Source organism: Copadichromis virginalis, linkage group LG15 (genome assembly GCF_057382275.1).
Source record: "Copadichromis virginalis isolate Kocher_CV1m ecotype Utaka linkage group LG15, C_Virginalis_male_GT1.1, whole genome shotgun sequence".
NCBI classification, from domain to species: domain Eukaryota; kingdom Metazoa; phylum Chordata; class Actinopteri; order Cichliformes; family Cichlidae; genus Copadichromis; species Copadichromis virginalis.
In genome coordinates this window covers 32,425,199-32,441,782 of record NC_140632.1, presented here as the reverse complement: position 1 = coordinate 32,441,782, position 16,584 = coordinate 32,425,199, and the positions used below count along the sequence as shown (strand labels likewise).

The 16,584-nt window shown below is 37.9% G+C and overlaps 1 protein-coding gene across 2 annotated transcripts in view; it reads right to left on the bottom strand.

The window, feature by feature from the left end:
• bach2b (BACH transcriptional regulator 2b) overlaps positions 1-15,177 on the bottom strand; it is a 96,160-nt gene extending 80,983 nt beyond the window's left edge. The window contains exons 1-2 of one of the 2 annotated variants that reach the window (XM_085432927.1): positions 15,037-15,100; positions 1,486-1,627 (exon numbers count right to left, since the gene is read on the bottom strand). In XM_085432927.1, the coding sequence (XP_085289053.1) occupies positions 1,486-1,524 (39 nt within the window). In that variant the 5' untranslated portion in view covers positions 1,525-1,627; positions 15,037-15,100. Of the gene's footprint in view, positions 1-1,485; positions 1,628-15,036 lie in introns of both variants that reach the window. The other variant, XM_085432930.1, reaches the window with a different exon arrangement.
• Positions 15,178-16,584: the final 1,407 nt, after the last annotated feature.

The following is a 16,584-nucleotide window of genomic DNA, read 5'->3' as shown; positions in this document are numbered from 1 at the left end:
GAAAATATGTTTTTCACGTCTGTCAGTTATCTTTACTTTCTCTTTTCTGAATGCTAAGACTTCAGCCATTAGAGTACAGAATGACATTAGTAGAGGGTTAGGGTATAGCACTTTTCTATTCTTTTGAGCCACTCAGTTTTTACTAGTACTTTGCGTACCTCACATCCATGGCCAGTTTAGAATTACTGAATGACATGCATATCTTTGAACTGCAACCCAAGCTGGAGTTTGAACAAGGTTCAAACCTGGCGTGGCTTGTGTTTTTCTGCAAAGGACAGCACATATCTTGCAGGTAATAATGCCTCAGTGGCTGGAATTTGTAAAAAAAAAGAAAGATTTATCCAGCATTGCCTCATTCACCCAGTCATACAGAGTGATGGCTGTGAACTACCACCCAATTTGGCGGTATGTTGATATAGGACGTAGTTTGGGGTTAGGTATGTTGCGCTATAGAAACATAAGGAAGCAGTACTAAGGATACAGAGTACACTTATTTTAGCTAGATTTTCATCGTCAAATGATTTACAGCAGGAGGTCCAGGCCAGGGAAGCATGTCACTGCTGCCAAAAGTAAAAGTATTCTCAGGGTGTGAAACAGATGCCAGAGCTCCACGTGGTCTGGGCTGAGCCCTCTGACAGTCTGTACTATTACTATAGCAGCTTTAATGCCACCATTTACACTAACCAATGACACTCAAAGAACACATTTGCATTTGCTTGAAGATTGTGAAGACAAACTGGCATAATTGTTCCGTCTTTATGTTCATACGCAAAGCACGTGAGAGCTGCAACATGTCACTTCAGAGTTACCGTTTCCCTTCTAACAAGCATGTATTGAGAGGGAAATTGGACATAAATCAAATTTGCGAGAACAAGGTTAAAGTAGAGGTTTCTTTGACTTATTTTATAACCGGAGTGATCATAACGATCGTTGAAAGACCGACTCCAGCACAGGAGAAAAAGTTGGATTAATTATCACTGAATATTAAATCTTCTACAGCTGCTACTCTACCACCTGCAAAGGAAGTCAGAGAAGGAAGCTGCATTTCCTTTGCAATAGTTTGTTATAAATGGAAATATGAACATTGTAAAGAATTTATTAGTTTTGAACCGTGTGGTTTTCTTGTTTGAGAACGTCAAGGCAGTTCGTAAGCCTTTCTGAATGGTCTGATTTAAAGCAAGGTTTTCGGTTTTTGAGTCCAAAAACTCTGTGTTCAAGGGCTAGACGTATGTTTTTGTTGTGTTTCTTTTTGCTTTTGAGACTCTAAATGATCTATTGAATATAAAAAAGGTAGGAAGTAAACATAAACAACTACAAAACAGCTCCGCCTGAAGTTTTGTTTTTGTGTGTATCACTATGACAAATGTTTGCCTCGGCTTCAGCAGCTTAACCACAACAGGAAAAAACAGCCTTCCTGCCAGCAGAAAATCATGTTTTGACATATAAAACCAAAAGGTGAGCGTGTATGGTAACAGTTCTACTTACAAAATTGTCCTTCATCTTCTTTGGCTGATTAGTGATCATTTATCCACGAGCAGCAGACGGACACATCTACATCACTATCAGTTAGAAAGGTGCGAGGTCAGAGAGATGATTGGCAGGTTGGTGGAGCGTGGGGAGGGCGTCCCTGCAGCATGAAGACAGACCCTCCTATCATCCACAATTACTCATTTTTTCTTTCTACGCAAACATGTGCACCATTGTCACGTCACACACACTTCGGATACAAAGATTACAGAAACAGAGACTATTCACAAAATGTTGGACACAATGGCACATTTACAAGAAAGCTTTTTTTAGAATGTTGCAAAAAAAAACTGTTTTAATACGAGAAAATTCAAGAGAAGTCAAGAAATCTGTTAATTAAGCACAAGTTTAGTTTTTCAGGATTTATGATAATAAACAAAATTTATTGCAAAAATCAAAGTAAAAGAAAGCGTACTCTTACAAATTAAACCACAAACAGGAAAACTTTAGATGATGAACAAATGAACTTTTGATTTTTCCTTTCATTACTATTTGGGCAAAGCGCTTAACCCTATAATCCCCTTTGTATCATATTTGATACATGAATTTCTGAGACCTCTATCTCATCAGCGTGATAAATACTTGCCATAATTCCAAAAATGTTATGGACAAAACTTTTTTTTTTTGTCTAAAATTAACATTGTTGTTAACAAAAAGTTGCTAAAACATCCAATGTATCAAAAGCGATACAAAAAACATATAATAAATATATAACAAAAATATATCATACACAACATGATATAGCAAAAATTTTGTGGATTTTGTTATAAGGGTTAACAAAATCTAAGTTCCCCAAAATCTGAATTTTCTGGCTATTTTTTGATGGGTTGGGTCTCAAAGGGCAAAGTACACAAACAAATCATATATTACTTTTTTTTTTGGCCTGACTGATGTAAAACCTCGGTTATGTAAACTACATGAAATCCCTATTTTACTAATGCTGAGAAAATAATAGCAGCTCACAGATTTTTTTTTTTTTTAAAGTAAGCAGTTTCCTCAAATATTTAATAATTAATTAAAGTATATGGATTTTCAGCCTTTGGTTTGGCTATTTAATAATCACTCCAGGTTTTATGTTTGTTCTGCTCTTGCCGTGCTTTCATTTGTGCCAGGAAAAAAAACATCTTTAAGAAGAGTCTTTCAGCTCTTCATCATGCTGCGCAAATTCAGTAAAATTGCAAAATTTCACCCCTTTTGCCAACAGGTAGATAATAATCTGCATGACAAATACTGCAAAAATTGGTTCACCCCCATTTCCACAATACATGTTTTACAATGTTTAAAATTTAAAAAAAATCTTGATTCAGAATTTTCTGTTTTGCTTCACATCATTAAAACAGTACGTTTGTTTTTATACTGCAGTGGTTTTATGTCACCAGCACAGCAATTTTATATTGCATCCTTCATTATTTCATTATTTTATCTGGTTTTACTATTAAACACTTCATATTATATAATTTCATTTAACAAACACTAATTCCTATTGCTTTTTAATTTTAATAAAATAATACAACTGTACTGATAGTAAAACTACTCATTAGCTGCAATCACATATAATAGTTCTGAGATCTTCGAATAACGTGCCAAATCGAGCAAACCCTGGCCAACTGATGGGAAGAAGAGGATTTCTGACTCTTTGATAATGTCACATTACAAACTAACCAGAGTCACATTGCTGCCATCACACAGCTGCTAAAACCCACTGGCTGTGTTAAATGGTAATGTCCTGGCTGTAAGAGTTAAAGGCACCGTGCCTGTAAAATTTTTCACTTTCACGTTCACATCAATTGAGAAAACTTTTTTTCTTAGCATGGCCAAGTGTGTTTGTCACATAAATATGATAATGATTGTGCACAGAGCAGAGAACGAGAGATTAGCCAATTTGTTACTATAATCCATCTAAATTGCTAACTGCTTTACAGCCTTTCATTCAGCTGCTCTCACTATCCCACAGTTACTCTGTCCTCTACTTTTGTTTCTCAGACATCTTCTCTGCTTTTCATGGGAAAATCTATGTAACTTTAAAAACGTGCAGCACCGTCTCCATTAGGGCTCCCCTGAGTTTTGCCTCTCACTTAACCTCTGAAAAGCTGGAAAGAAACATCTGCAGAACTGAAAAGCCGCCAGGATGTCGTTTAATTTATATTATTATTCTCTAGTCATTGCGTAAAATAATGATATTCAATAAAGACAAAAGGACTGAACATCTGACCAGGATTAGTCAGGAGAAGACACAGGAGCACCAAAGAAAATATGTCAATATTAAATTAGACTAAAAATTTAAGTAACACACGAACACGCAGCATTTCACATAAATGTGTGCAGCTAGAAGATGGCACAAAGTGTTGACCAACTCAATTAAAAAAGTTTTTAAAAATCATCATTTACAGTAATTTAATAAAAATAGAAAGAGAACAGCATATACTGTTGATATGCTCAACAAATTAATGTTAAAAAATATATAAATTAAAAACTAAAAAATTTAAAAATCCTTATTAACAAACTCATACTGAACTCATATTTTCACCTGTCAGGAGTAAAAAGGAACCTTTGCGCTGCGCAGAAACAGTCATTTGATTCATATTGCTATATACATCGATATTACCTGTAAAAGGAATTACAGTGAATTTTTTTTTACACCAAAAAGCCCTAGGCATGTAGACACTCACACGTATATCGCACACAATCAAGCTGGTATGGTTGCTTCAAAACTGCATGACTGCAAGAAACCAGTCAAGACAAATTTATGTGACGTCTGACCATCGAAATGAACTCTTTCCAGTAACAGAGGAACATATTCTTATTAAGAATAATATCCATTTTTTTAATCTGTGGGGAAGCATTTAATGTGTGTTGTGTTGTGTTGACATGCTGATGAACTGTGTTGATGATGATGATGATGATGATGATGACAAGATGATGTTGTGTTGTGACTCAACCGTGGAACAGCTCTGCCTGGCTGACCTTTTGCCATCTGTCCTTAATGACAGAGTCTGGCTGGTGGACTGCAGGCAGGAGCATGTGACTGCTGCAGGTATACAGCTGGTGCCTGCTTACTCACTGTAGACCATGGGGAGACACAAGTGGACAACCACTGACACCTGGACCGTGAACTCAAATCATACCCACTTCTGGTTTCCCTTGCTGGTTTACAATTAATTTGGGTCATTGATGCTGAGGCTTGGAGAACAGACTAACCAGAGCTTATACTCGTGTGGAAAAAATTTTTTTTGCCATTATTTAACTTTTCTGGATGTCGCATAGACTATTTTTTAGACTTTTTTTTTTTTTTTAACTTTTCAACAAGGAGGAACGGCAGACTATCAGATGTCGACATCCGCTTACGTTGAGGTCATTTCCTCTAGTTACCCTGGATTATATTGTGTCACAAGTAGGGAGTGATAATGATTTTTGCATTGTTTTTTTTTTTTATTACAAAATCAGAACAGTTAGTAAACAAAATAAATTTTAGCATGTTTTCTTATTTTCTCAGACTCCACCAGGTTTGCTTTGCATGATTCATAGTTGTAAATCATCCTTTATCTTACACTGGGCTTTGGTGCAGCCCTGCAGTTCATCCCCAGTCTAAAACAAATTATTTTACCACCTCTGATATTAATGTAATTAACCTTTCAAGCCAAAGAAATTTGGGTTGAAACGTTCTTCAGACTAGCTTGTAGAGACTCATAAAGAGAAAGTCAGAACAGCAGGTGGGTGGGGCTGCTGTGCCTGAGATGATTCATTTTTGGGATGTCGGTGCTCTATGACATCACACGTGTTAAAAACTTGGTAAAGAATATTGAAAACTGAGTTTTTGACTTATTTACCATATTTTTAAACGTTGGCCCTTTTAAGATGAACAATCAGTATTATAACAGAATGTATATGACAATACACTAGGAAAGGAACAAGAAGAAGAACTATCCAGTTTAACCTAAATCAAACCTAACCTTACTAACATCATAAGTTTGTATGTGTTGTAGCCTGGCTGCCCTGTGAAATGAGCACATCTCTAAAATGAACCCATAACAAAAACATTTAATCTTTCTGGTTATCGGAAAAAGGTAAAAATCAACACATTTCGACTTGTAAAGCTACGAGTAACTCAAAGCTGTCAGACAAATACTATATTGTAAAAAAAAAGTGAGAGAAATATTAGTCTGCATAATACATAAAAATGAAAAACTACCTACATCTTCTACTTGTTGTTGTTATTACTGTAATTTCTAGCTCTCTTCCATGGTGTGTCTTTTGTCCTGTCTTCCTTCCCTTGACCCCAAACGGCTGCGGCAGATGGCTACCCTTTCCTGAACCTGGTTCTGTTCTGAGGGAATTTCCTGTTAAATGGGAATTCTTCCTTCTCACTCTCGCCAAGCACTTGCTCGTAGGGGGTCATCTGATTGTTGGTGCGTCTCTGGTGCTATAAATATAAATAAATAAACTGGAGTAAAAGAACTCAATTACTTTATTATTAGTGGAAGCAGCGTCCATAGGGTGAACATCACGTTTTCAGTTTCATCGTGTCAATTCTCAGGTTTCTCTCGCTGTATAATTTCATCTTTCTCTTTTTTCGCCTCCCTTTTATGATTAGAAAAAAAGTCAGCCATGACTGCCTGCTGTTAACTGGAAAAAAAAAGGCCAAGAGCAGCAAATTGTGCTGATCTTGTTGTAACCTCATGGTTTTTACAGTGCTGCGCAGGGGTTTGATGCAGGAAGTGGGCACATTACTGCACTTCCACGCCCACAGCAGCCCTATTCCCTCCCTCCATTACACCAACCCCCCTCCTAACCACCTGTGCTGGTCTCACAGGATGAACCCCCCTCACCCCTAAAGCCTTCTTTCCTCCGCAACACAAACTCCTTTACAGCTGCACGTCTTTGCCAAACCACATACTGAATGTGCTCTGTTGTTTTACACTCCACTGCTTCAACAACATCAGTGAAGATTTGGTTTACTGTAAACTGTCTCCAAGTGCAAGCGAGCACTCGTTAAAAGATTGGGCTCCTCCCAAACTCATCTTCTTCTAGAATTTTCTATACAGACGTCTGCTTCAAAGATACCCATGTTCATCAACAATATTTTTTGTACAAAAGAAATTCAGTGTACGGGGATTACCCATCATATTGGGATCATAATTTCGGGAAAGATATTTTTTGCTATATTTCTTTTGATATGTCAGTATTCTATTCTGTGAGTAGCTGAATAAAATAATTTTGGCAATATAGATTATCCAATTAACCTATCCCCACAAGCTGCATGTCTTTGGACGGTGGGAGGAAGCCAGAGTACCCGGAGAGAACCCACGCAAACACGGGGAGAACATGCAAACTCCACACAGAAAGACCCCGGCCTGATGGTGGAATTGAACTCAGGACCCTCTTGCTGTGCGGCAACAGTGCTAACCACCGTGCTGCCACCTCTTAAATTTACATTTTGATATAATTCAGTTCACTTTTATTCATACAGGACCAAATCACAAAAACAGTTGCGTTGAGTCGCTTTATATTGTAAGGTCAAGACCACTATAATAAAGTATTAGACTAATACACACAGAATCCTTAAACTATACATAATCATTTAACCATATATCCATTATATTGGCAGAAATCTTCAACGATATTTTCTGTGTTGTTACATCGTTGCATTTAGGTGAAATGACAGTTATTTTATATTGTGCTTTGTGCCAAATTAATATTATTCGTGAAGATATATATTAATTATTGAACTGAATTGAACTATATTGCCAACACGGGAATCATTTACATGCTTGAATACAGCCTAAGGTCCTATTGGTTGGTTTATCATCTAACAAATGGCTGTTAGATATGTTTTAATAACATATTAATGTTGCAGTCCTGAGTATTTATCAGGAACTAGTTTAATGTTACACCAATAACTGGGCAGAAGGAGGAAGGCAGTGTTGCAGCAGCACTGGCGAGCTTTTCAATGTGTAACCTGTGATGTCAGCGTGTGGAATAAAAGGGTGCTACACAGAACTAAATGACCTCAGGCTTCAGAGAAAAAAGCACACAGCAGCGTTCTTCTTCTAACGCGGGAGCACGAATAACCAGCCAAAACCAACACGTCTCATTGAGACATCCTTATATTTCTAACCACAAATGTTTGTGGTCAACAGCCAATATCAAATTCAGGAGTGTAGAAGAACCTTTATAGCTGGAAAAAGAATGAGTTAACTCTCATTGTGCAGACTGATTCTTTTCTACTATACATAAAAGCAAAGCAAGGTCATTTTACTGGATTGATAAAATAAGTATAATTAATTATAATTAACTAGTTTTTTTTCTGTTAGCCGCTATGTTAACTATTTAGCAGTTCAGCTCAATATCTTAATTTGGTGGAATATTTACTGATGATAAATTTCATAGTTTCAGGCTTAATTAAGTGAGCCTTTGTAAGATTTAAAGCTTTCCTTTCCCTGATATATTTATAACGAAGCTCCCATTTGACGTGTTTTCATTGTGTGAATCATTAATATCTGTTGAAAAAGTATATTTTTATGAATTTACAAGATATAATAATTAGTAAGAAATGTTAAGAAAAGTTTATTTGGTTGATTCTGTACTTATAGAGCCATTCTGGATCTTTACTCCACATTGTAAATAAATTATGGACCTTTTGTGGTTTAAAAAGGTAATTTTAAAGCTTATTGCCAAATCGAAAAACAAAATCCGTATGCTAATAAACATCAGGGGAACAAAACAGAAATTAGGTAAAATAGTTTTGTCAACCAGAAATATAGGCTGGGACAGCGAAAGTGTAATCATCAGATCTGCCATGAAGAACATCCTGATGAGTCAAAAGAAAACAGCAAAGACAACGTATATATATACTGAATATATACACTTCACATGTGACTCAGCAGCTCCAGAGAGCAACCAGAAGACTACTTCTGTGCTTCAGTGTTCCCCGGGAGGACTACGAGGGGGCCTAACCCCAGAGAAATTCTCTGTCTACGTTGCCTCATTTTCACCACAAAGTGCTCTAATGTGATATGGTATGCATAGCATTTCTATGGTGGCAGCAGGGGGATGGGCTCTGGGGACCACACAGACAACAGTCCTTACTAAGAATAACCCAAGCAATGCTGAGAAAATCCAGCATTCTTATATGGAGGAGCTGTTTAAGCTGGACGCATCCATATAGGCTCTGTTATCGTCACTGTGGTGAATATCCAGACGCTGCAAAAGCACTGGATGAGGCTCTCTAGCCGCCATTTTGCCAGTTGGCCCAGGGGAAGAAACACTGTAGCGCACATGTCATTCACATTTAGTGATGCTTGGAAAAAATAAAACAAAGACCACACACAAGTCAGTGGAATTGAAAAACAGCGTGCAAAAGCTTCATCAAAGAGCTTGTTTAAATGTGGAGGCGTGTGTTTCACATGTGCATAAATGAGAATGCGTCAACTGTAACACATAGCTATTTTTATCAAACTATAGGCGCACTCGTAAGTGAAGTCTCTACATGAGAGCAACAAAATGAGACTTCTTTTCCACAAGAAAAGGAAAAAAGGAATATTATTTAATAAAATCTACAAAGAAAATTTGAGAATTGCCATTAAATATAAAAGGAAAAAGCTGAAAGAAACCTGCAACTAAAATGTCTGTTTCCCTCCCCCCAGAATTTGCTACACATCCTTGTGGTTTTGAATGGTTTTATGAAACTATTTGATATTTGAAACAACTGCTAAGTTATTTTAGGAATCAAGATGTGAATGAAGCTAAGTTTATGTAAGTGTTACGTCCCTCTGCAACCCGTATTCTCTTAAGGTTGCCTGGGCTTCACTGCTAATTAACCATATTTGGTAAGGTGTGGATAAAGGCAAGACTGAGGGTCACTCTACAGAGACACACACCAGTTTTGTCTTTTTGGGGTACCAGTTGTTTTAGCTAAGTTATGATGTCATTTAGAATAAAACTACACTTCTTAAAACTCTAATGTCAGTTTCTTGTTGCTTCTGAGCTGAGTCGTAATGTAAATGGGCGTCTGGGGCGTAACTGTAAATTTTGTCTCATATTCTCAATTTATGTTTAAACTTGTGACAGATAATGGAACACATGTACGTGAGAGAGCTGAAAAAGTCAAACTGTGACAAGAAAATAAGATTGAACAATTTCCAATTTACAGTTTTACAAAACTCTTTAACTGATCAATGGTGAAATCAGACTTTTAAGGAAAGGTTAATGGGTTTAAATCTAGGTTTTTTATTTATTTATTTTCTCAGATTGGTTTCTGAGATTTAAGATTTCCAGAATTAGGTTAACGTGAAAATTAAACTTTAAATATGATTATAATTTGAACTCATGCCACTTTAATCAGTTCTTACAAATGCAGATAACACATACAGTACTAGTTAAATGTCTGAAGACTCATTCATTGATATGAGTGCATGACTGTGTCCAAACTTCTGACTGGTACTGTTTAACGGATGAATTATAAATATACTTGGACTTCTCTGTTGGGAAATGTCTTTTAACAGAAATCAGAAAACTTTACTATATTACAACCATTTTACTACACTGAGGCTAAGTTTCCTCCCTTGTTCAGAGCACTTCAAGGTTTTCTCTAAAGCAGCTTTCAGCCTCGTTCTGATGAGTCAACTGTGCCAACAGTAACAGTGCTGCAATAATCTAATATAAACAGGTTACGCTAAATGATTTCTTTTTGTTTACTGAATGCTACTTTACATTCTTCTAAACACCAAACCTCCCTCCTTTCCCTTCACTGAATTGAGTTTTCATTCACAGCTCAGAAGGTGAAGTCCTCCACTCAGGGAAGAGGTCATCAAATAGGTGGGTCATTTACTCCATCGTTTCTAACAGGCACACAAAGGCACAAACACAAACCAAAACAATCAGAAAATTGACTGTGGTGGTTTAGTTTTGCTAGCTTCTTGGCAAGAGTCAAACACACACAGACAGGCCCTGACTCTGCAGCCGCAGACTGATGGCAGCTGGGGCTGGGTGTATAATGCAATCTGATTTCACACAAGTGATGAGAACACCAGTGCACATCACTACTGAGAAAAGTGGGAAAAGAGAAGAAGAATGAGCAGCCATGACATGACACGGGGAAAGAAGGGATCACAACAGGGAGAAAAGGAGAAGGAAACAATAGCTTTTGCTGTAATGTACAGAATCTGAGATTTCTCCAAGCAGTGCTTCTCCAGCTATGCCATCACTGGCAGATGCCCAATCACCTGCCTTTGAGAGTGCAATAGCAACATCTTTTTTTTTCCCTAGCCAAGGCAGTGACTTGGGATATTCAACTGAGCCGGTCAGGGGTACTCAGATACCCTTAGTGATGCAAAGAAGACTTTAAAGATGCAAAGAGAGGAGAGATGGGACCTGCTGCATACACTATCTGCTTTTTTCTTCACATAAATCAGAAATAATAGACCTTAAAAGGCTGCTGATATTGTGAATTTGATCACTTCATGTTGTCCTACTCCAGCTGAAATTTCATGAATCAATAACCCACCAGTACTTGGTTCATTTGGAACACAAGCACCTTCTCCAGTCATTTATTTCCAGTCATTTTTTAATTAGCTGAATAGCAGGATGATTACATGTGGCTCAGCAGAAACAATGAGGAGCTAGCCCTGGATGTTTTAGACTGTTTTAGTCTTCAGGATCCCTTCATGGTCACATGACAGGAACTTGTTGTTATTCGGAATTTTAGCTGTCGAAGACAATCCTGAGGGACTCGAGCAGATCCCCAGAACAGCACTGTTCACAGTGAGATGTTCTGATATAATACCAGTGAGATGGTCCTATGTATTTTTAAACAGATTTCAGAAGGGCCTTCTTCATTTTTCATTTGGATGCACATAGAGATAAAAAAAAAATAGAAAGTATTTAAAAGTCCAAAATAAATCTGGAAGCTTTAAGCAAAGCACAAAAATTCAAAAATCTAGCCATTTGGGGGTTATGGCAAACTAATTCAACTATTCAATTAAACATTTACAATGGTTTAACATCATGATACCAATGTCCTTCTGTTTGCTTTGTTTTTGTTATTATTTATTTCCTATTTCCTATTTAGTGCCATGGAAAGGAAGGGATCTTAATATAAAAATAAACTATTTACCCTTTGACATCTGAATATTCCTAATCCTAACCCCAAAGCACCTGCCATTGTAGTGAGCTGACTGTCCATAGGTAATATGCAGAGCTTTTACTAACCCACATCTATACACTGTGCTGTAGTTGTGCACTGTCAGTAGTGGGAAATACCTGAAACACAACTTTTCAGTCAGTCAGAAATCTACCTACATGTCATGTAGCATTATCAACATGAGGCTGCATGCTGTTGACTTTTTAAAGAGGCTGTACACAAGTGTGTCTCCTTTTTTGGGCTCAAACACAGAATTAGGTTTAGGTTTAGGTATCATCAGTGATGTCATTGTCCTCACAATGTTCTTTCAGCTCTTAATCACACTCTGAACAATTAAGAAGTACTGCATTGTGATGACATTAGCCCCATCTAACCACTACTTATTCTACAGACTCTTTTCAGTCCTTTTGGATTGAATACAAAATTTGATGGAAACAAGGATTACAATAAAACAAGTAACAATTGATCATAAATTACATCTCATCGCATTACAGAAAACATATTACTGAACATATGACTAGTTTGTACTTTTTGTTCCTATTACAGATGTATTATATCATATAATAGCAACCCTGAATAAACAGAAGAAGATGGGTGGATTTTATATATTACTTGCACATTAAAATAGGTAGAAACAAGGCTTGCGGTTACAAGCTACAGCCTGTGCACTGGTTTGACTTTCAAGCTGCAGGTTTTTGGGGTAATTAAGGAGGCAGAAGGGAGAGAGAAATTCAAAACGTGATGCAATAACTGTGCAACAATTCAATATTCCTGTTTTACTGTTGTCTGTGGGAATTACAGTGTGACAAGACAATTCTAATTTTGTGTAGTGATGCTGCCAAAATTAGAAGAGAGTTTAATAAAGAAACAAACAAGATATGGTAGTTTTTCATCGCAGTCATTATTGCTGGGTTTTGTAAGGCTGCAGATAATTGATAAGCATTATTGTAATCTTCCAGGTCTATTGTGACTGTACTACTGCTCTGATCTGTTACGGACACCTAGTGTAAGTATATTTGTATATATTACAAATAAATTGATGCTTATGCAGTGCAACTTATTAGCTGTGGTAAAACTCGTCTGGGCAGTTACTATGAATCATTACTTAAATGTAAGTTGTTTTTGGGACATAAAAACTACAAATATAGAATCACAAGCTGAATATAATAATAATAATAATAATAATAATAATAATAATAATAATAATAATAATAATAATGGCTTTAAAACTTTGCAAACACTGCCCCATCATAAGGTTTTAAAATGCTATTTCACCATCTCTGCTGTTGTGAAATTTTCCTCTAGATTTCATTCAAGGATCTTGAATTCTTTGGTTCTTATAAAGTCTGTAGTTTTTTCTGAATGCACAGTCACTGGTTTACACATATCATTCCACATCGTAAGAACACGAGACTAAACGCTGGTCAGAGAACAGACCAGCTGGAACTGAAAATCTTCTTGCTGTTAATGATTGTTGAGTGATGTAATAAAGAGATTTCTCAGTGGTGATCTATTAAACTGATCGTGCTTACAATAAAATGTGACACGCAATTATGAAAGTATTATTTTTATGCGATTCGCGTGTCTTGTTTATACTAATGAGCAAAGAAACCAAAGCTTGACGTAAGCTGACAAAGTCACTATGAGGTTTACAGTATGGACTCCACCCCCTCTCCTCCTCACAGTACACAGAGGACTGCCATGCCTGGGAAAAGAAAGGCAGGGGGCTACTGTAGAGAACAAAGGGTTCCGTGCGTAAAACTGCGCATGAGTGCCACTGCCGTGCACGCGTCGCCAAAGCAGCGCGTTGTCTGTGAAAATGTGAGTTCACGTCAGCTGCCTTTACACCACCAGTGAGATCCTATTAGCTCCTATTACCTATGCACCTGCTCTCGGCACAGCTTAAACCCATCCCTGTGGCGGCTGCGTGGAGTCAAGGCGTTTCGGGCGTTTCAAAAGAATGCGCGACGCATCATGACAAAGGTTCTTGATCATGATGATGGAGGATCCATCCATGATGCTGCGATCGTTCCGCCGTTTGCTTTGCATCAGCACTATCAGACAAAGAGGATGGTATGCTTCCTCGAAATGCTGCATCACCGCATTTATAGCAGCATCACTCCGCTCCCTTATGATTCCAGGCTCCTCCGCTGCCGAGGCAAACACATGGCCATCAAACAATAGTCATGACGAAACAAACACTATTAAGAAAAAGCCCTGCCTGCCTGCACACACGCATCTCTTTAACGACAGAGGGAAACAATGCAAACGCGAGTGCCTGCAGCCACCGATATGAAGCCAACTAATCTTACTGTAAACACAAACGAAGCACATTCTCATAAATCTTTTAAAGGTCGTAATGCATGGCAGCACGTGAGACTACACTGTTTATATATATATTATCCACGATCACAATTTTTTTTAAGAGTCACCTTAAAAATGCCCCTTTTTATCGACTGAGGTGCATCTCAGCACATTACTGACTCAAGATTGAATAAGACGCGATTGCAGCATCTCCTCACATGACAATGCAGCTCCGCGCACAAGGGTGCAGTTTGATTTAAAAATGCCTATTTTATATTCTCGAATATGATGGCAGACTAAGAAATATATATATGTAATAATGAAATATGGGTTTAACGTCAAACGAGGGATTGACTGTTATAATGTGGATTAATGATAAGGTGTGCTTATTTCAGTTCAGTTTATTTTATTTATATAGCGCCAAATCACAACGCCCAATGGGCTTTATATTTTAAGGTAAAGACCCTACAGTAATACAATGATTTCACACAGAGTGAAATAAACTGGAATAGCGGTAGTAACAGTTCTAATGAGCTCCACATGAACTAGATGCACACGTATTGAACGAGGAAGGTGTTTAATGACTCTGCATGTGGCAGCTCATCCTGACGGATCACCACCGACTACTTTACCATATTGGATAAAAAAACAAAAACAAAAAAACAACAGTACAGAGGAGCACACAGAGAGCGGTGACTCAAAGCATAACAGGATGCGGTACAGAGTTGTGTTTCACTCCTGAACCCGCGTTCACACCCCATCACATTACAGGCTTCAATATTCGTACCACGCGCCAGGCTTTCAAGATTCATGCGTGCGGTTCTGCTTTTTTCCCCTATAAAGTCGATTTTTTTTATGCGTCTCAGCAGGGGGCTCTGTTGGTAGTAGCCCACTACCACTGCGTCACTTATGCAAGTTTGCGTCTCGGTTATGAGAGCATCAACAATAGACCGAGATTGAAAGCTAACAAAAAGAACAGCTAGAGAGCGAGAAAAGGATAGAGAGAGAGCGAGCGAGAGAGAGAGAGAGAGTGGTCAGAGAGGAAAAAGACGTGCACGCCAGCTCACCTTTTCCGTCCTATTCTGCTCGTACTCCAGCCCTTTTGTCCGTTTCCCACAAGTTCTTTCACATGATGACTCGGTTTGCCGTTTCCTCAAACCCTCCTGATTGCAGATGGATGACTTCTCTCGCTGCCGCAACTCGGTTCTTTGTCACTTACAAGAATGTTTATTTAAAACACACACACAGACAGACACACACGCTACAGTGTCTGTGATTTTACGATTTGTTGTGTACGTGTGCGCGCGCGTGTGTGCGTGTTGATCCTGCACGGCGTGCCGCTCCTTCTCTGCTGTTTGTTACACTCGACTGGAACGCCTACTCTCAGTCGCTACATTGTTGACATTCGCCCGCTGACGTCACTCATCCTCTCATTCACAACATCGTTAGTGCGACGCGGCGTTGCGTTGAAGCCGGCGGGAAGCGGGTGCGTAGTCCTTCGAAAGTGCGCAACGGAGCTTGGAGAATCGCACAATTCTGACTTTCTAGCTCAAATCCCTCCCCCTCGGCTTTCTGGACTCCCTCCCTCCCTCCCTTGCACACCATGCTTTCTCCTGGTCCTCCCTCCCCCCTCTCGTGAATGCAGCGGGAAAATTACGATTAATGATGACACAAGGCATTTTTTTCGCATGTGAGAACAATTAAAGGGGATGTTTAGCTGACTTATTTTCCGATCGCATTAAAAGCCTGATAAGGGAACACTGAAACCTATCTATTTTCTTTTCAAGTGTGGGAACTATTTTCTTTAATGTTTTTATTATTCACACGCTCCTCTACCATTTCTATTTATTAATGTGTTTTACTGAACTCATTACCTGACACACATTTGCAAAAAGAATAATTAATAGTTTCAGCTCCCAACTTCCACGTAATTAACAACACAAACGCCAGTGTATCAGAAAATATACTTAAAAGTACCCAAAGTAAAAATAATCATTAGGCAGATTCAGCCTTTTCAGAATCACATATTATTTATTTATAAATTATTTATTTATTTATTTACTTATAGCTATAATGTTATTAAATTACTTGTACATGGGATAACTTTTAATTCATTTAGAATTTATCTGTACAGTGCCCAACAACAACAACAGTTGGCAAAGACATTTATCTCTTATAACTTATATTAAGAAGACTGATATTTTTAAATGTGGATAATAATAAGTAAGAATAATCTTAGAAAATAAATGTTGTGTAACACAAAGCTCACTGGCCACTTCATTAGATACTTGTTCTACTGTTTGTTAAAGTAAATATCTAATCAGCCAATTACATGGCAGCCACTGAATGCATTTAGATGTGTAGATATGATCAAGATGACCTGTTGAGGTTAAAATTGACCATTAGAATGGACCGGAATGGTGATTTAAGTGACGCTAAAGCTGATATGGTTGAAGGAGCCTACTCTTAGTATTTCAGAAAGTGCTGATCTGCTGTGAATTTCCTGCACAACTATTGAACAGTGTGAAGAAATAGCAGATATTCAATGAGAAAGCAGTTCTTTGAGCAAAAATGCCACTTTTAATGTCAGACATCAGAGGAGAATTGTCAGACAA